At 43.7% G+C, this 21,758-nt stretch overlaps 1 protein-coding gene across 8 annotated transcripts in view; it reads left to right on the forward strand.

The window, feature by feature from the left end:
• LOC125724110 (rho GTPase-activating protein 23-like) overlaps positions 1–21,758 on the forward strand; it is a 107,170-nt gene that overhangs the window by 47,036 nt on the left and 38,376 nt on the right. For 2 of the 8 annotated variants that reach the window (XM_049001051.1, XM_049001052.1), the window contains exon 1: positions 15,208–16,299. The exons of 2 other annotated variants lie outside the window; for them this stretch is intronic. In XM_049001051.1, the coding sequence (XP_048857008.1) occupies positions 16,087–16,299 (213 nt within the window). In that variant the 5' untranslated portion in view covers positions 15,208–16,086. Of the gene's footprint in view, positions 1–15,207; positions 16,345–21,758 lie in introns of those variants that run through there. 4 more of the 8 variants (XM_049001053.1, XM_049001054.1, XM_049001055.1 and 1 more) reach the window with 4 other exon arrangements.

Here is a 21,758-nt window from a genome sequence, read left to right on the forward strand (position 1 = left end):
CATCAGAAGGGTAGGATAGAAAACCTACTGGATAGTACCTCTCCAGGACCGGGGTTGGACACCCCTGCACTAGGGACTAGGGCCGAGTGATTTGGGGAAAATATCTAATCTGACAGATGTTGCAATTACGATTTGATTTGCAATATAATTTTTATATGTCAAGCTTAAGTTCAATATTTAGCTTGCAATAGATCTAAAACATATAAAACAGCATTACCACATGAGATACCATTAAAATATAAACTTTTATATTCTAATGCAAGGATGAGAACTTCAAGATATGAATTGCTTCTGACATGTTTATTACTTTATTTAAATTAAAAGAGAACAACCAACCATTAAAATGATCGTAAAAGCTGTGACTGTTGCATTAGATTTAGTAAGGTAAGGAGTATGCACTGACAGCACGTTGCTGCATCCACCACACAACGAACCACCTCAGGGATTAGAACCTGAGTGCAACCATGTGGCAGGTGATACCTCAGCACCACACTAGTCTGAATGGACCAGTGAGATTTTTTTTCCAGGGGTTGGAGTACTAATCCTGTCACCAACTCCCAAATCTCCCTGTAAGTTGGAGGACCTCCTTGCAGGGCTGGATGTACACTGCTCAAAAAAAGTAAAGGAACGCTTTTTAGTCAGAATATAGCATCAAGTCAACTAAACTTTTGGGATATTGATCTGGTCAGTTAAGTAGCAGAGGTGGTTGTTAATCAGCTCCAGCTGCTTATTATTCTGATTGTAGCATTAATTCTCTTTTTTCCAGTTACTTTGGAAATATTGTATTTTTATTCATTTTTGATAGTAATTTAAAATGTTTTTATTTCCACGGCTAATTCTGGCAATAGTTGTAGTTGTCATGAAAAATAATAACCCTGTACCATGCATTGATTACTAACTGCTATTCTGCTACTGCTAACAGCATTGTAAGGAACTGTGGTTTTGATACACATTTCACATAAGTAATGGTATCTCAGCAATAACTCAAATACCAAAGACCAAATTTTCTGGAGATGTTCATGACATCATGAGCTAGCTTAAGTAAAAAAATTATCAATTTTGAAATATAGTGTTTTTTATTATTGAATTTTTAATATTTTAATCAATTATTGCATAGTAATTACTCATATAGGGATGGCATATCATTTGTTCGATCTATACAGCTGGGCAATAGCTTTTAAACCAATATGAGGACCATTTCTGTGCAGCTTATATTAAGGTAAATATAGCCAGTCATAGTCCCCCCAAAAAAAGTTAAAACTTATTTAAAAATTGCTTAAATCTCCCTCAATATTGATCCAAGATTCACCAAATTTCAGTTTCATGAGTTATTCATGTGACCAAATAAGTTTAGTTAAAATCGAAAAGTGTGATGATTTGACATGGAATGACCCGGGTGATGAATTAGCTGGAGGTATGGGAGGCCGCAGGGATCTGTGATATCCGAGGTGAACTTTTCCAGGCTGCTAGTAAGGCTGTCCTGGCATTGCAGGCAGTCTTTGCTTCCATTTGGGAGTCAGGCGTTATCCTTGACTGGAAAACAGGGCTTGTAGTCCCTATCTGGAAAGCGAAGGGCCTGGATTGGGGCAACTATAAGGGCATAACACTGCTGTCAGTGCCGGGTAAGGTCCTTGCTAGGGTCATCCTTAACATGACCTGTGTTCACTCGCTCACCTACCAGTGACTGGAACAGTCTGGGTTTATGCCTAGGAAGTCTACCACGCAGGTGTGAAAATCGGCAGAGATTTTTGCAGCCTTTTTTGATTTTCGTAAAGCATTTGACTCGGTTGTTCAAGATGCACTGTGATACATCCTGAGACTATGCTGGATCCCCCGAAGATACTGGACATCATGGCTGGCCTGTACACTGGTACAGTGAGTGCTAGGTACAGTGGAGGGAATACCTCACTGTTCTTCCCTTCTGGGGTTCGCCAGGGGTGTGTTCTTGTTCCTGCTCAATGCTGTTCAATGTTTGAATGGACTAAGTGTTGGGCAGGGTTGTGAGGTCCAGCAGCTGTGGAGTGTCTGTTAAAGAAGAAAGATTTACTGATCTTGACTTTTCCGACGATGTTGTGGTTGTGGCTCTCGGGAGACTAAGCAAGGAATCTAAGTGTCTGGGATTGTGAGTGTCCTGGATAAAAACCAAGATCCAGGATTTTAATGACTTCTTAAGACTGGTTCATACTTCTCCGCATACGTACTAGCAGACATGTCTGCTCAAACTTTTATGACGTGTTTGACATCATTGTGTTTCTCCGTGGACGAACACCAGCTGCATTCCAAATTTGTGTCCATGCAGCATTGTATGTGCTGCCATGTACACTGCACATGATTGATTCGCTATCGTCCACTTACAAAAATACCAACGTGGATGCTTTTGATGAGCTTTGGGGTTGTTTGCAAACCCTACATACTCTTTACAAGGTAATAAAAACTGTTGCATACATATAAATGTGTGTGCATGTTTGTGCAGACTTGTCTCAAACTGAAAATCTTACGTCAGCCAATTGACCAAACTTGGCAACCCTGTGAGCTGGCTCTCTGAATTTGTAAAACAAAGAAAAATGTACACAAACCTCGCTGCTGTGGTGTGCATGAAATACCAGAATAATAATTTATATTATTATCATTAAGAAAAATATAAATGCAACACATTGTAAGCATGTGCAAAGTATGTGGCTTGACCTGAGAAATATGAATGTTTCCGTGTACGCAAGTGTTGCGCTTGTGCGGAGAAGTAAGAACCAGCCTTTAGGCACAGCCATCAGTAGTGTGTGTGTGTGTCTGTGGGGAGAATGTCGACCTCCTTGAGAGATTCATTTACCTGTGGTGACTCTTCCTATGAAGACGGCAGATGGATTGGGAGAGCATGGCAGTGAAGAGGTCACTGTAAAGGGGTGTGTGGCACTCCCAATATCTTTACAAGAGGACGAAGGTCCAAGTCTTTAGAGTCCTGGTGCTCCCTGTCTTGCTGTATGGCTGTGAGACATGGATGCTATCCAGTGAGCTGAGAAGTAGACTGGACTCCTTCGGTACTGTGCCTCTTCGGAGAATTCTTGGGTAGCCCTGGTTTGACTTTGTGTCGAACAAGTGGTTGATAGGGGAGTCCCAAATGAGGCACATTACCTGCATTGTGAGGGAATGTCAGCTATAGCTCTATGACCATGTGGCGCTTTCCCTGAGGGTGATCCGGCTCGCAGGATATTCGTTGCTGAGGACCAGGCCAAGAGGATACCCATGTAACACCTGACTATGGCAGATGGATAGTCATTTGGGTGGGCCTAGACCGTGTGTCTGCCTGGGGAGTCACCAGCTGGGTGTTTCGTCATGTGGTGGGTGCAGTAAAGCGCTACATCAGTGCATGCTCCCAAACCTGATCTGACCTGATGATTAAAAACATTCAGAAACTGTTCAGAGTCATCATGGAAGAAACATTAAATAAATGTCTGCTGAGTCATGGGTGTTTGTGTTGTGTTTCACGTGCTTGGTGCTTGTGGGCGTGGGCCACTTCTGATTGGTGAGCACTTTACCAAGTGTAATGTCCTGTTTAGCTACCTTTCTTCTCAATGACCATCATGAACCCAATGTCCATTGAACCAGTCAATATTTTGATTTGATCCTGTCATATATTAGCTGAGGTGGCTAGGACCACCTCCCAGGTGCTGCTCTGAGAAGTGTACTGCTTGGCATTTTGGTAAATCTCATGCTTTAATAAGGTCCATTAGTTCTCAATGTGGGTTGAATCAGGTGATGAAGGGGGGCTGATCTTAATTCAATTACCTTTAAAGCCTTCCTTAGCCAATCTATGGAATACTTTGATGCATGGGAAGGGGCATTGTGCTGCATGAATATCATAACCTTTTTGAAAGCTGCTGACATATTCTTCTACCAGTGTTTGAAGAAAGTATCTTCTTGTGATTTGAAGTAGATCTTTGGGTTAATTTTACACCATCTGCAATTTGGACAGTTCTGGCAAGTTCATAACTGATAATTGCAGCTCACATCATTACTCCTCCACCACCTTATAGGCGCTTGTAGAAGGTGCCCATCCACTGGCCCATCCATCTGCTCCATTAAAAGCAAGTTGCATCGTAAAAACCTTTGTAACATCAATCTTGGGACATGCCCATCCTTGGCATTTTACCTTGTGTGCCTTATTGAGTGGGAGGTTGTGTTTCAGCCTTTTAGATCTTAGCAATAGCTTGATTCCATTCAGATTGCAGTACTGAAACATTTAGCATTCAGTGCTAAAAAGTTAAAGTTTCTCCTTTAATTTGGGAAGTTACAAGCAAAATACACACGTGCCTTATAATTCTGCCTGTGGTGTTTTTATGTTTCAATGACAGCCTTCAGCCTCTGTTCATCTATTCATGTTATTAATAACCCATTTCACCGTTGCCCCCCTCCCCTCTATGTCCATTACCTGAAAATAAATAAATAGTGTATATCAGTCTATAGAAGCTCAGGAACATTCTTATATTCTCATACTGACATTACCCCACCTGTTAATGGTTTCTAGCCTCAGCTATCTTAAATCGCTGGTGCTCTGAAGCAGTGTATATAGTGACTCAGTGCTAAGCTGGAAGCTTTGCATTACTGTCATTTACTGTGATTCACACACCATTTAGATGGCATTTAGGTTCTTACTGCTGAACATTGTGGAGATTGCGTAAATTGATTTGTTTGTGGCGGAATTCCCCTTTAATGAGCTTTCCTGCTTCTGGCTCTCAGTGTTTGTATTTACACAGTGCTGATGGTGTTTGTACGTGTGTGTTTATGGGATCTTCCCATGCTGGGATCCCCCAGGAGGTTCATTTGTGATGATTGTCATATCTGCTGTCCCCGCCCTCCCTCACACACCCAAATGACACCCTGGAGACTCACAACTGCACTGCCTCCAGTAACAACAGGAAATGGCAAATGCCCTGGCTTGGGACAGTGAGGGCTGTTATATGTGGTTGCTTGTCTCTGTGGCATCACTCTCCTGTAGAGTGAGATGACTATCGACACTCTGATCTCCTAATGTGCAAGCTGGAATGAAAAAACGAGAACCGCCAACCTCTCCAAAGAGCTGGGGGAGAAAGGCACTTTATTTATTTAATGTTATAATGACCTTAATATTGTTTTTAGTTCTCCTGCTTGAGAAGAAATGGTTCCTTTGCCTTGGCTGTTCATTACTTTCTTTAGCCATTTATACAGCTGGATATGGAATTGTTCCAAAATATTCCAGTTATGTATTTTTTATTGAGAATCTGTTAAGAAAGCTCCATGCTGGGAATCTGTTCACTTCATGAAGGTGAACAGGTCTGCACCCTCTAGTCATGAGGCATATGGGAAAGAAAACACCATTTGAGTACCTGTTGAGTTTCTGTTATGTACAAGCCTGAGGTAGGAGACCTGTTTACATGAAAGCCAAATAGGACTGTGACTGGCAGTGTCCTCAGTGTAGACAACACACCAGGAGTTGTGTGCGGTGTGAGTTTCGGAGAGAGTGAGAGACCTACAGGCAAAGTGGAAGTGGACTGGAATCAAGCAGGGTCTAAAATTTCCATTTCAGATTAACTTTGCCCATTCCTTTCCCACACACATTTTCTGGCAGTGAAAAAAGTGATGTGGAAACCCTGCTCAAGCAAAGGGCTCTCTATGTTTCTCCAGTCTATATGCTATGACCAGCCGTTCTTCATTACCCCTTTGCTTCTGCCCTGTCCACACATGCATGATTTAAGAGAAAAGATACAAAGCTTTATCTTGAGGGATACTGTTGTGTCAAGGCTTTGCTTTCACTGTGCTTAAAAATACCAAGAATAAAAATACAATGTAATACAAGAATATAATACAATGCAAATAAAACAAGGAATCCAAGTACAATACAATTGGTTATACAATTAAAATGGTAAAATGCAAATATACAGAAAGAAGTACCATATTGTGCAAAAATACAGGATAATGGGCCAAAAATGAATTAGGCAATGAATAAGAACAGACATCTCCTGACAAAAGCGGAAGTTGAACAGTCTAACAGCCACAGGGAAGAAGGAGCTCCTTTAGCACTGGGTGGAGCACTTTGGTGATACAAGCCTCCTGCTGATGAAGCTCCTGTGGTGCGAGGTGGAGCACTTTGGTGATATAAGCCTCCTGCTGATGAAGCTCCTGTGGTGCGAGGTGGAGCACTTTGGTGATACAAGCCTCCTGCTGATGAAGCTCTGATTAGTGTTCAGGGTGCAGTGCAGAGGGTGAGAGGTGGTTTCCAGGATGCCAGCAAGCGTGCACAGCATAAACTCCCCAGCAGCAGTCACTTGGGAGTCTGTGATGTAACAGTGTCATTGTGAAAGAGGATAGTGAGCTTGACACATGGCTGATAGTAGGACCTGCCTAGGACCCTGAGCAGGGCACTGCTGTGCTTGGCTGATCTTCTCACGCTAACCTTGTACTTCCCTCCTTTTAGCAACCCCTTCTATTTTTGAGAAGATGGTAGGCTGCATCAAAACCTCATGTCTGCCTCCGTTTCCATGCAGTGCAGTTACAAAGAAACTTTTTTTTTTAAGTGAAAGTTTTTGAGTCCTACACCTGATTTAAGTACGTAATACAGGGCCATGTACAGTACATTTACGTTAACATATTTACAGACACTTTTATCCAAAGTGATACAAAGTGTACAAGGGAGGCAAATGGAACATTGCAAACATACATGCTGTAAAGGAGTGAACCAGGCATGAGTGCCTAGGAGCTTCCAATGAATGCCCAGGTACGAGGTGTAACCAGTATTGGAAGAGGAACTGCACAACTACACATTTAACTGTTAACAAAGTAAGAAAATAATAAGACTATTTAAGGGTCAGTAAGTGCTACACAAGAACATTCATATAACAAGAGATCTGCCTTGTAATGCTTCTGCCATTAAGTATATGTGTGCTGCCCAGACCTTTGAGGGTCCTTATGTCCTATCTGGCTTTGTCAGCATGGAAATTACCAGCATGAAATTGTTACCTGCTTCACCTGGTGGGGGTCTCAGAGTGCCGCCTCTCCAACATTAGCCAGTCTCTTCACCGGAGGGCTTCAGTCTGTCAGTCTGCCTCCCCCCCCCCCCGCCCCCCCTTGCCCAAAGGGCTACGTTCCTCTGAGGGGGGCAGGGGGTGCTTTTCAGGTGTTCCCTGTGTGGTGTTTCTGATCACCATATGTCTGGTCTCTTTATTTAATTGTACCTGTCTCACTCACCATTTGCTTTGTTATTTTCCAGAAAAGAAAACGTTAAACTGCATTTTTCATGATCTCTGCTCTCCCTCCTACCTATCAGCTGTGAATGGGGGCTGTCTGACCATGTTAAGCCAAAAGTTAGCGCTGCCGCTCAGTGCCAGGCTCTCACGCTGTCTTGTGTTCTCCATTCTCCAGCACTTAATGAGCCCTGAAGTGTCCTCGTTTCGTCAGGGGCTGGACTGCCTCATGTGACATTTTTTCTTTTTTTATTTATCTGAGCACCGTTTGCCTGCCTTTGTCTCCTCAGCCTGTTTTAGCACCTGTTTTTATTCTGAGACTCACATCTCAAACAGGGAAATGCTTTCTGCTTCAGGTGAAGGTGGTAGCTGAAGGAGTGAGAACTTTTATGGTGGCTTGCCTTTAAGAGCCTGATTGACCTGGTAGTTCATTGAACATGCTGCTTGGCTCTGAGGTGCATAGCAATGCTGCCCTCTAGGGGCAGGATTGGGTGGGCCATGTGCTGTAGGCTGACCCGGAGGGAGCGTACGTGTGTGCAGACTGTGGATTCACATAAGAACATAAGAAATTTACAAACGACAGGAGCCCATTCGGCCCATCAAGCTCGTTTGGGGAGAACTTAACTAATAGCTTAGAGCTGTTAAAATCTTATCTAGCTCTGATTTAAAGGAACCCAGGGTTTTAACTTGCAGTACATTAACAGGAAGACTATTCCATACTCTAACTACACGCTGTGTAAAAAAGTGCTTTCTCAAATCCATGTTAAAATGTTCTCCCGCTAATTTCCACCTATGGCCACAAGTTCTAGTATTTAAGCTAATATTGAAGAAGCCATTTGGCTAAACAGCATCCAGACCTGTTAGAACCTTATATACCTGGATTAAGGTGATTAAGGTGGAAAAGATCCAGCTGATGTTTTCCTATACTGCTTTTTAATGTTCATTGTTTGGTGGTGGTAAACATTGTAGCCTCTTGATATCTATCTTGCGATTGAGTGCACCTCAGGGTGTTTTAGGTAATAGTATTTTTTCAGCATGTTTAGCTTTGTGTTTTAAGAGTAAATCAAGAGAGACTGTAAATGAAATACATTCTGTTTTGGTATGAAGGTCCCATCAGTCCTGTTTAAAGCATATAGTGGGTCTGCTTCTATTGCCTCACAGGACACTGGGTTTTTTATTCGCCCTGCTTCTCAAGGTCTTATTATTATGTAGCTTTGTTTGTTTCAGACAGCTGCTTGTGTTGCTCGTGGCATGTGAATGGACATAGTGTCCTAAACGGGATATAATTTACCCTTGGCAGCCTTCTCTTGTCACCATCCTCCTCTGCCTTACCCCATTTCACTTCAGTGTCCTCTCTCTATCTCCCCAAAAGTATAACCCCATTCTCAGTCGGGCAATGTTGAAGGATATGTTATGTAATTACGATGTGTAATTACTAAAAAGTGTAATTGTTGTAGCATTGCTTGTAGAATAGTGCTGATGAAATAGGCTAATATTTGGGTCATTCTTATCAGCTTGAGAAAAAAAAATTGTTTATTTAGCATAAAGTCACTGACATAACCCTTAATCTTTTAAGTATATTTGGATTTTTTTGTTTATTACAGAAACAAATGGTAATAAAATATAACTGATTGACCACCCTAACACTGCGGCATGGTATTTCATTTTACACCGCCCCTTATTTTAGATGTTTTCCTTTAGGCCTTTCTGATTGATTTAGGCCTTTGAGGTAGAGAGAGGAGTACAGATTAGATGGGTGGGGCAAGCGATGGGGCCATCTGGGGAATACAATGCTGTTATTTCTAGTTGTAAAATTCATAATCGCACCGCTAACTAAAATTACACAACATTGAAAAATAAGTGTTGCTGTACTGAGTTGCCCTTAGCCATCTTTGCCGATACTGGGGACAGCCATGATGACCATGTATAAATTTTTTCTGGCACTTTGGCATTTAATACAAGTTTCTAGCACACGCAGCACACTAGACGGCTTTGTATAAGGGTTATTAATGCCGGGACATTTTCTATCCCTTACGGCACCTCAACCCCCTTGTTGTTGATGTTGTTGTTGTTATTACCATCATTGTTGTTATGGTAATTGTATCATGTCGGTATTGACGCTCAAAGTTTTATCTGGAAGTAGCCTACCACATACTATACACCCACACATACATGTAGGCAGTCACATACTCGCATACACAGACGCCCACTCAAACAAGCACACATCCCCTCATCTTAACATCATACATGTATACATTCATACACTCACATATACACACTCCCACTCAAGCACAGAAACTTGTCCTCATCTTAACGTCACGCATGGACACATTCACACACTGACACTCACTTACACATGCCTCCTGACGCATTCACACTCGTACACACACAGTCATTCACACACGCACACATCCATCCATTTTACCTTTGGATTGTATTCAGGGGGCCTGAGTTAGTACAGCATGAACTCGTTACGCTTTGTCACTTGGAACGTGCGTGGTATTGGCTCACTTGCTAAAAGACATAAAATCTTAGAATATCTAACAACATTACATGCAGACATTGTCCTACTTCAGGAAACTCACTTAGCCAAATCAGGACCGTGTACATTAAATTCACCCGAAGTTCCACTGTAGATGTAGCAATTTTATTTAAGAAAAGAATATATATTCAACTGTAAAGACACCATCATAGACCCAGAAGGAAGATTCATAATTATAAAAATTTCAACATATAACAAAGAGACATGTATTGCCAATATATATGGTCCAAATAGTGATGACCCCTCCTTCTTACACCACCTTTTTGCCGCAATATCAATGCACTCAGACACAACTTGTATTTTGAGGGGACTTCAACTTAGTACTAAATCCAGAATCTGACAGACGTAGTACAGCAGCTAGTTGCTGTACTTGTCACTTGCTGGTCATCCGAAACATTAAAACAATATATGAATGATTTTGGCCTATGCGATGTCTGGCATACTTTTCATTCCACGCTTTACACATTTTTCTCGCCAGTCCACCATTCTTATTCCGGGATAGACTTTTTTCTTACCAGCAATTCAGTTATGAAGGATATATGTGACACACAAATTCACCCTATCACAATGTGACAATGTCACCTGTCACTATGACGGTCACTGTAAAAGCTAGTGCACAACCTTTTAAACGGTAGAGACTGAATACATCATTACTAATGGACTCAGAATTTCTAGAAGTTCTTAAAAATGATTGGACAACATTTATTGAAACAAATGACCTGCCTGGTATCTCTACGTGCATTCTCTGGGAGACAGCAAAGGCTGTAACACGAGGTAGAATAATTTCATATTAAGCACACAAATGGGAAAAGGGAAAAGCACTCGAGACCAGTACTAGAACAGAAAATTTTAACTTTGGAATCAACACATGTTGCCTCCCAAGAAAAACACCTTCTCAATGAGCTGAGAAAATGTAAAATGGAACTGCAAGACTTAAAGGACAAGAAAACTCAGTTTTACTTGCAGAGATTATCCTTGTACAATTTTGAACATAGTAATAAATCAAGTAAGTTTTTAGCAAACCAACTAAAACAGAATAAAGAAAATGTAGCAATCTCTTCAGTTACAGACCCCAATGGGAATGTAACTCATAGCCCAGGAGAGATGAATAGGATATTTAGGGACTTGTATAAAAAATTATACTCACCAAACTCACCAAAATTAAATAATGAACAAATAACGGCATTAGAGTTACCTCTCTCAATAGTGGAACTTCACGATGCACTACAATGTCTGCTTAACGGGAAAGCCCCAGGTCCAGATGGATTTCCAGCAAAATTCTACAAAACATTTTGGCCTCTGCTAGCACCACTATTCCATAGAATGGTTATAGAAATTAAAGAAATGTGCAGCATTCCTCCAAATTGAATTGTGCAGATATTAACCTGCTCCTCAAACCTGACAAAGACCCTGCTCTCCCATCTAGCTATTGACCAATATCACTCATAAATGCGATTCTTAAAATAATCAGCAAGGCACTGGCTAGTAGAATTGAAAAAGTAACACCTTATATAATACATCCAGATCAAACGGGTTTCATTAAAGGCAGACAGTCCACTAACAACGTGAGGAGATTAATTAACATAATAGACTGCTGCAACATTCAAAATAAGGAAGCCATAATTGTCTCATTGGACGCAGAAAAGGCTTTTGACAGGGTAAACTGTAAATTTCTACTGGCAGCCTTACTAAAATTTGGATTTAGCGAGAACTTCGTAACCTGGATTAAAATTTTTATACAGTTCACCTAAAGCCTGCATAAAAAAGAATGAACAAATCTCCTCAAGCTTCTTTCTCAGAAGGGGTACTAGGCAAGGTTGTCCACTTTCTCCATTACTATTTACTACATTTATCAAGCCATTGGCAGCAGCAATTCGGAAAAATAATAATATTAAAAGTATTTAAACAGCAAATATAACCCATAAAATGAATCTTTATGATTGAATCTTTATCCGAGAGTAAGGATTATGGACTGGCGATGTATTGCTTTGTCTTCAAAATACACAGGGCTCTCTCTCTGAGACCATAAGACTCATAGATAAGTTATCCTCCAACTCAGATTACTCTATTAATTGAAACAAGCAACAACCTTATTGCTCCCCTGGGCCTGACACCACATTTCACACAACACTAGGGCTTTGAGGGGCAGTGGGGAGGTGCGCTGAGGCACTGCCCCTCAGTTTTCACTTGAATATTAGGCTCCACATGACGCTAGGGCTGAGGAGGTGGGTTGAGGCAGGTGGGGCGCTGCCGTCTGCCAGTGATGGGGTGCCCCTACCTCAACTGCTCGCCTTTTTTTTTTTTTTTTTGCATTTAGTCATATACACAGTCCATACTACATTAGGGCCTTGGGTGCAGGGAGGGAGATGGGGCCCTCATACCCAAACTGCACCCACTAATTTTATAAAAGCACAAATCTCTCACGCATAAACATACACACTTTACACTAACATGGGATGGGGAAACGATGGGGGCTGAAGGCCCCCCCCCCCCCCAACTCTCTGTCTCTGGCCCTGTGTGGGCAGGGGGCCCACCGTGAGGAGGAGCCATCATGCAGGGGATGCAGGCGGCCCTGGCTGGTGTGGGTGGCCATCTCTCGTGGCCCGTGGGCTGGGTAGTCTTTGGTTCTGCTGCGCCATGGTGGGACCCGGGGGGGGGCGGTCCGGGGAAACTTGGGATGCTCGGGGCCCTTCTAGGCGAATTGGCGGGTTGGGTTTGGGCCGGGTGGGGGGTCTTCCGCTCTTCGGTCACCGGGGGTCGCTGCCGTCGGCGGCGATCCGTCCTGCCGGGGGCCAGGCATGGGGGGCTGGGGCTCCTCCAGCGTGTGGGGGGGGTGGCTGTCCTCCAAAGAGGGGGAGATAAAAAAAAAATAAATAAAAAATCACTTCCAAAATGTATGACTCTAGGAGGTTCAAACCATAAAACGTCAACAGAATTTTAACATAAGTAAAGTAAGCCATACCTACTGTCCATTTTCCCTTTTTGTGGTGTATTATGGGTAGAAAAAACTATTGATAGAATAATTTTGAAATGCTATGGTAATATTGGACCTCGTGAATTTAGTGCAAAATTGATTTTGTTTATTGTAGGAAATCCAAAATATTGCTGAAAATTGTGATTTTAAACAACTTCTAAACTTATTTTTAATTCAAATTTTGATTTGTTTAAAAGTTATGTTTATCCTATGCCATGAAATGAATTTCGTAACGTTGCATTCATTTCTCTGCATCCCCTTGTCCAGTGTCCTGCTTGCCCAATTTCCTCCACTTCTCTGCATTCCCTGTCCAACTTCCTCCTCATCTCTGCATTCCTGGTCCCGCTCTCACACACTGTCCTGGTCTTGTCCCCTCCTGTCTGCATTCCCAATCCTGTTTACTTTTGTTCCCACTGATGTGCAGAGATATTTGGAATCAAAACATTCCATTGGAAGTATCACAGGTCCTTAGAAAAAAACCCTGTTGGACAGAGCAATACTGATTGCTGCACTGATTGCTGATTGCTCCATTGGAAACAAACATGGATGTGTCTCAGCACATGTGTGGCACACGCCACTCTGGCACCACTGACGAAGGCGCGTTAAATGAGGTGTGATAGTGAGAATAGGGGCTTGCTTTGCCACTGGCCTCTCCTGCCTGTACACATTGTATATCTTTAGCAAGAGCTAGACATTGTTACCAGTATGTAACATATTAATGGTGAATTTGTAAATTGAAAAAAAATTGCTAATTTAAATTTTACTTATGTATTGACATTAATACAGTTCTTTGTGTATGTCTGCTGCATTTTACTGAAACAATACAACTTATGTAACGTGCCTAGGTCCACTTCATTTAGGTCAGGAGGTGCAGGTCTTCAGCTGCCATGTGGAGCCTCCTTGCGATGGCCTGGCCATTTTCATCACGCATTTTTGCCATGTCAGTCTCTCCCAATGTGAGAAGGACCTTCTTACAGATGATAGGGTGATTGAGGCACTGGTATAGAAGGAAGACGGAGGACGCACCCTCTCCTATGTCTCTTTAAGACTAATTCAGATAGTCACAAAGCCCCTGTTCCTAGTAACCTCGCCAGGCTGAAATCCATGTCCCAGATGAGCCTTTACCGCAGGCCTTTGCTAAAGACTTAGCCTTTCGACTTTCTGCATGCATAATTACACACTGTGTATTTTTATATAGAACGCGAGTCTCCGCAGCTATGTTTGTCAGCTTTTCAGGGCTCTCCTATCACAATAATGCCAGCATCTATCTTTCAAACGGATACAGTCCCTGTGCTGGTGCGTGCTGTGTGTACGTGTGTAAGCCTGCGTACACATGTGCCTGTGTGTGTTGACAAACCTGGTGAGACCAACCAACTGCGCTCGCATCCCCGGGCGTGTTCCTGCTTGCTCGTGGCCAACGGAGCAGCAGGTGGAATCCAGTCAGACTTCATCGATAACGGCTGCTCACGGGTTTGGATCTCAGAGCAAAAGAATTCCCTGCCCCCACCCTTCCCCCACAGTGAGGAATGCCAAACGTAGACCATGCCAATGCCTTGCTTTGCGCCTTCTGAGCGCCCATGGTAGTGTGCTGATCAGTTTTCTTGCCCCCTGAATGAGTGACATTAAAACGGAAGTGCCAGAATGACAAGAAGGCTACAGAGACACTGGGCATGTTTGCTTAGCCTCACCTCCTGTGTCATACATCTGGTGAAAGGGACAGTTGAGTGTGACACCCCTTCTTTGTGATTGGCTGCCCATGGGTGTGGTTATGAGTTGTGGCATGAGTATATGCAGGCATCTAAAAATATTTTTTATTCCTTTGTAAATGTGTACCACATGTTTAAATGTGCAGTTGAGTGAATATTTATGTCTAGGGATGTTCTTAAGAATGCAATGGACTGGCAGCTCTTCCAGAGTGCAGCCTAACCATGTGACCATTGTGTGCTGCCTTACATAGGTGCTCCTGCGAGGGCTCTGGAAAAAGGGTTCCCCACAATTTGCCTTGATGGATCTCTGTTCCGAAGCTACGCTCTGTATATCTGCTGAAACAGCATTTTCATGCTTTCATCATTTGTGTTAGGTGCCACCCTTCTTGGCAATTGTTTCATCAGTCTGCGCTCCATGTTACAGGAGGACAGAGATGGCAGCTGTCCATTTACCTTTTATTTCTTTATTTTCCTCTTATTTTCATTTGCTTTATTTTCTTTGATACCAGTAGTCTCTGTCTTCTGGCTTTTCTCTTTTAACCCCCCCCCCCCCCCCACACACACACACACACACACACACACACACACACACACACACACGCACACACACACATACACCCACTACTCATAATCCCCCACCCCCTGTGTGAATTTACCCCATTTGGGCAGAAGTCCAGGGGCCACCGTCATGTATGTGTGGTGCTTGAGGAGGGGCAAACGCAGCACTGTGAAGAGAGAGAGAGAGAGAGAGAGAGAGAGAGAGAGAGAGAGAGGGAGAGAGAGAGGGAGGGAGGAAAATAGAAAGAGGGTGAACTAAGGGAACAGGGGCATTTATGTTTTCTCTCTTTTCCCTCCTTGTTGTTTGAAACCTGACTCTTTTTTTTCTTCTCCCCCCGGGGGTGGTTGGGTATTTGGCATTGCGAAAAGGATCTGAGCAGTGAGTGTCCCTCCGTCTCTCCTTCCGCCTCACACCAGATCTCTCTCTCTCTCTCTGCCAGCACACAGTGTCAGGGCTGTGGGTGCTGTGTTCTCTGCCTACTCCGCATTTCTCCCTTTGCATTTTGTTCTGTTGCAGTCTGCGGGGCACTTTTTCTTCCATTCCGAAAACGACGTTAATAAGTTAGCCATGGATTGTAACAGTATGGAGGAGTGGTGACAGAGAAACTCACTGCCTAAAAGGGAGCAGAAGAGAGAATGATAAGGAGAAATGAACTGTTAAGACGAGAGTAGCCTGGAGGTGCAGGCACATACCCCCACCAGGAGGAAAGTACTCCAGCGGGACATGCTTTGGAAGCCCATTTGGAGGGTGCTGGTGCCGTGAACAGGGATGCTGGTGCAATGGAGTTGTCACCACTGACCACTGCTCTGCGGAGACCAGCAGGAGTTGAAGGCTCCAAGTGCACCATGTTGAAATAAAATCAGCCACCGTAACTGTGAAAGAAAGAGGAACACGAACCAGGGCCTCAGTGTTATGAAGGGTGCTCCAGAGGAAAACGCATCGTCATATTGACTGACTCTCTGACCGTTAAGAAGGCTACTTGTCCCACAGTGAGCACCATGACCTGGCAAGATAGGACTGATGGGGTCCAGTGAAAGGTTTTGAGCTTGGGCTGTTTGGAGGTCAGGGTGGAGGAGGTGGACGCCCACTTGGGAATGCAGGCTGTGGGGCAGTCCGTCTCACCTGTCCCGGGCTCCATCAGGTCCGACTGGCACTTTGAGAGCCCTGTGGGAGTGGACTGCAGCACTCCTGAGCCATGCTGCATCTGGCTGGTGGTGCTGCGGGACACGGCACCCACATCACCACCCGGGCATCTCCAGAGAAAAATTCCTCAGAAGAGGCAGTGGATGGATGGTGGCCACGCCGTGGTAAGCGCACCACCTCTGAGCGGCTACACTGAGAACTGAAACTAGGTATTGAGCCACTTCATTCAGTGACTATAGAGATACTTGGCTTAAGCTACTTAACCAGCCAGAGCAGTTGCTTCTTCTGTTGTTAGATTTTTATGGTTTTATCAAAAACTGCAGTGTTAATCTCTTTTCCCGCTATCAAGGGGAATAACATATTGGGCTCTGTTATCTTTAATTTTCAACATACAGCTGTGTCCACTTATAAACTATTTTAATCTGAATATGTATATGTAAATCTAAGATAGATCAGACTGTTGGTGGATAGAAGCTTTGTCCATATAAATATAGTCCACGTTGGGCCACAGTTGACCACAGTTTGTGTCTTTGCTCTGGAGAGGGAATGTCCTGGCTACTCTAGGAGGGGGCACCCCATTCGGGGCTGTTAACTTTGCGGCTTCAGGACCAGATCTAGAAACAGCGGTATTATACATCAAGGACATGCGAGTTTGATACTCTGTTTATGTTTTGGAAATAGAAAACTTACTGTGATGCAAAATAGTGCTTTATTTTAAATTAATGGTAATTCTGCAGGAGACAGAGTATGGGTCACATTGTGGTTCGGACAGTCGCTAAGATCTTTAGGGAAGTGACTGCTGTTTCTGTCAGAATTAAGCATGAATTCAGTTGTAGACCTGCTAATGGGGGAGGGCAGCAGCACTGGGCAAAGCCATGAGTTGGGTTTGGTGGTGAGCGTTTAACATTTTCGGGGGAGACACATTCCTCAAACTGGTGAGCACTGGCTCCCAGTGCCTTGTGAAATAACTTCCAGGGAGACTCAGGGTCACATAGCTACACTATAGGGAAGCCCATAATATACCACTCTGTTGCCATGTTCCGCTTTCCTCATGCTCAGTTCACATGTGGGACCATCCAACTATGAAGAATTGCATACAGAACAGTATGTTATTGATGGTAAGCCTGTCTGGCTAAAGTAATCTGCCAGATTATTCAGTGTAAATCTGATTCAGATGTGTGTGGAGTTTGCATGAGTTTGCACCTCCCCATGTTTCCTCTGGGTATTACATTTTCCCCCCACAGTCCAAAAACATGCTGAGGTTAATTGGAGTTACCAACTTGCCCATAGTTCTGCTTATGTGACTTTTTGGTGTGCAAGTGTGTCCTGTGATGGGTTGGTGCCCCATTCTGGGTGGTTCCCTGCCTTACACCTGTACTCTCTGAGAACCCTTGCAACCCTGAATTGGACAAGTGGTCACAGATAATGGATGGATGGATGTGATCCATTTCATTGATCTTGAGTTGCATCACATGCTTGCCTGTGTACATGTTTGTGTATACAGATATGTATGTGTTTACGGGATTCTACCAGGAAAAGTAAGTACCTTAGACCAACCCATTTTTGTCATTACACGTACTGCTCATGTAGTTTTTATTCACCCCTGGCCAACACTTGGCAGTTTTTTGGGGTGTGTTTTTTCCTTTGGTGCAATCTCAATGCAGAAAATCCTGTTCAACAGATATATGTTCATCACCTATGGAAGTCGATTGACAGCATTGCCAAGAAGCCTTGCGGAGCCTGCTCCGCAGGTACCTGCCTTTTGTGGAGAACTGCCGGGAAACAACACTGGCTCACTGCTTAACTATTCATTTGCTGGCACCTGTATTGCAGGCAGGGAAAACTGTACATGCTGCATAGGAGCATTGCTGGCATTTTTGTCATTTCTCTTTCTCTCTGCACCCATCGGGACTGCCTGAGAACAGATGTAAAAGCTGTTGGTGATGCTGATTCTCCCCGTTCTTCCAGGTATTGCAGCTGTGCAGCAATCAGTATTTATGTCTCTGTTTAACAGGTTTGTTTTGTAAGGACCTGTGATACTTCTGAATCACACATTTTTTCTAATTTTTTCTTAAACATTTGCAGTTTTGGAAAGTTGCTAAGCAATTTCTTGTCATTTAAAAGCTGTTAAATCTGGGCCTATATACGCAGGATATATATGGCTGTAATGCAAAAAGAAGAGTCATTATGGGGAAGGGTTATGAGGGCTCAGTATGAGGGGGGAATGGGTAAGTGTCAATGTAAGAGTAAGTGTTAGAACATACAGCCCATGCTGAGTGTGACCCAACTTTAATCTCTGTGCTGCCTGTCCCCCCTCCACAACCCTGACCAGGTTAAATGGTAGGAAGATGGAAGGACGGGTGTTTGCTGTATCAGTGCCGTCAACCAAAGTGCCCTTCAGTTTAAATTATGATAGCTTTATTTATTACAGTATCCAGTTTACATTCAAGATTACATTATGTTTGCACTCTGGTATGATCCTGGTGAATGAATAGGATGTCACGCCAAGTACATATGCTAGAATGCAGGTATAGCACATGCCAAAGTACAGTAACGCTGTAAACAGAGGTGCATCCAGATGCCTTGAGGGACAAAGAAAGGAATGAAGAACATTAGCTTTACAGTTATGAACATCATTTCACAGAGGCCTTCTTTGATTGCCTTCTTCACTGAGGCTCTAGCAATATAGTCATGTTTTTCAGAAAAGAGAACTGGATTTTTCAGCTTCTTTTTCAGTGTTCTGCTCTGGGACTTGCTTATGAGAAGGTACTTTATCATACTGAATGAAGCTGCATCAATAGATAAACCAAAGAGCTGAAAGGCTGAGAGAGAGGGGACAGAAGGGATCCATGAACTCTGCAGAGGAAAGGCATGCAGGAGGGACAGCCGGGCCTGGCCCCTGGATAGTGGTAGTAATGACAGGGTTCCAAGTCTTTGCACCGGGAGGGGCCTTGTGGTCGAAACCATCCTGTTGGAGCTTGTCCCAGGCTGAGGCTCTTACCCCTCCTCCCCCTCACACCCCCTCTCAGCTCCCGCACTCCCATTCTCTTCCTGCACCAGTCCTTTCTAAGCACATGTCCCAACATGTCCATGGCTAACAGGCTTTGTTGCAAGAATTCGTTTGCCTTCCTCTGAACGTGTTTCACAATCTGCAGCTTTCTTGCCTGCCTCTCCCTGTTCATGCTGTTATTTTTGGTGCTTTGTACAACCAGACACAGGTGACATAGGTGTGGGGATTGGTACCTGGGTTTAGGATGATAGAGCTCCATTGTCATTGGTGGTAAGTGAACAGGGCTTCCCAATGGTAGCCATGATCGTGTTTTTTATCAGGGAAGTAGCAGGGGAAGGTACAGTGACCACAGTATGATTGACTGGCAGAGAGAGGATGGGCAAAAGCAGTCAGTCATGGTATTGTGGTAATGGGGGAGGGGTGGTTGAGATTAGCAGTGTGGCTGGACTGGGCCCCCTCCCTTCAGACCAAGCTATTTTTAGAGGTGCGGTATTCCCTGAATTGGCAAAGCCACCATCCCCCCCCATACAACATTTCCTGCCTCAAGTCTGCCACTTCCTGTTGTTGTTTGTCTAAGCTTACGAGGTCAGCGAATTATGGACTTTAAGGCGGGATGGGGCAGGAGCTCCATGGGAGGGACGCAGAAGCATTTAGGGGGTGGAGGGGTATAGCAGGTAGGGGTGCTGCAGCCCTGCTGGCCTTGCTGGAGCTAAAGGCTGGGTTTAAATGGATGCACATACAGTCATGGCCAAAAGCTTTGGCAGTGATTCAGATTTTGTGTTTTGCAAAGTTTGCTGCTTCAGCATTTTTAGATATTTTTTTATGGTAGACAGAAGAACAATGATAAACATTTCATAAGTTTCCAAGGCATTTTTTGGCAATTACATCAGTTTTATGCAAAAAGTCAGTATTTATCGTGCTGACCCTTTTTCATCATAACTTTTTTGCAATTCGCTCTGGAATGTTGAATATCAGCTTCTGAGCTAAATCCTAACCGATGGTGATTCATTCTTGCCTTGTTAGTGCTCAGGGTTGATCACAATTTTTCTTCTGGTTGTTCAGCTGCTTTTTAAGGATTGACCACAGCTTCTCAATGGGATAAAGATCTGGGGAAGAATGATCAGCACTATAAGTATTGACTCTTGGCATAAATTTGATGCATTTGACAATATAAGCCTTTGAAACTTAAGTGTTTATAATTGTTATCCAAAAAAATGCTGAAGCACCAAAGTTTGCAAAACACAAAATTTGTGTCACTGCCAAAACTTGGCCATAATTGTACATGCTACTACCACTAAGGATGAAAATGTTCTTAAGTTCTAATACTGTCTTTTGAAACAAATGTTCCTTGAAGTCACCTTGCTACTCTGTCATGTTGAATTTTATACTCTTTACATCTCACCATAATTTCATAATACTGTATCCCTAGAATTCGTTTTCTCCTGCTAGCTACATAATGGATCACAACTTCTCTCCTACTCACATTTTTGGTCAGATGTTTCTGTTTTAGTAATGAGGAGGTCTTGACTTTCAGGTCATGAATGTGCTGATTGATAGACAGTCAGACAGCTTGGCACTTTCACTTGTGCTTGGTAGTTCTGCATTTATTTTTTGGGATGGCCAACTCCGGTCCTCTGCGTCTGTCCTACGGATGTGGCCAATTCCGGTCCTCTGCGTCTGTCCTACAGAGGTGGCCAACGCCAGTCCTCTGCGTCTGTCCTATGGAGATGGCCAACTCCGGTCCTCTGTGTCTGTCCTATGGAGGTGGCCAACTCCGGTCCTCTGCGTCTGTCCTATGGAGGTGGCCAACTCCGGTCCTCTGCGTCTGTCCTATGGAGGTGGCCAACTCCGGTCCTCTGCGTCTGTCCTATGGAGGTGGCCAACTTGGTCCTCTGCGTCTGTCCTACGGAGGTGGCCAACTCCGGTCCTCTGCATCTGTCCTGCGGAGATGGTCAACGCCGGTCCTCTGCATCTGTCCTATGGGGATGTCCAACTGTAGTCCTCCATATTTGTCTGACTGGGATGGCCAACTAAATCCTCTGTATTTGTCTGATGGAGATAGCCAACTCAAATCTTTTGTATTTGTGGGTGGACACAAAAGATCGATTGCTTTTTCACTTTGCACTGCCCTAGCAGCTTCTGATAATAGCTCAACTATCAAAAAATGAACTTCTGACTTCTAGCTTCTGACTTTTCCTGCATCCTCTGTGGATCAATGTCATGGGAAAAGCAGTTTAGAACATCCATCCATCCATCTATCCATGTTCCAAAGCGCTTATCCTACTGGGTCGCGGGGGGTCCGGAGCCTATCCCGAAAGCAATGGGCATGAGGCAGCAATTTAGAACAGTACAGATAAATAAGCATCTACTCTGTCCATCTACAAGTCTCATTAAGCCAGCTGAGATCCTTGCTTCTGTTTCAGTGAGACATGATGGTTCAGAAAGCAGTATTATTGTGCTCATGATGCTGTCCAGTAGTGATAAATAAGCCTATTGCAATGAGAAATCCACTGTTTTAAAATATCTCAATTGCCTGACTTGAAGACTTGGGTGGCCTTGATCTTGACATCCCACAGTTTTCCAGGTGTTCCATCTGCCTTTCCATCTGTTTAA

Source organism: Brienomyrus brachyistius, unplaced genomic scaffold, assembly GCF_023856365.1.
Source record: "Brienomyrus brachyistius isolate T26 unplaced genomic scaffold, BBRACH_0.4 scaffold55, whole genome shotgun sequence".
Lineage (NCBI taxonomy): Eukaryota > Metazoa > Chordata > Actinopteri > Osteoglossiformes > Mormyridae > Brienomyrus > Brienomyrus brachyistius.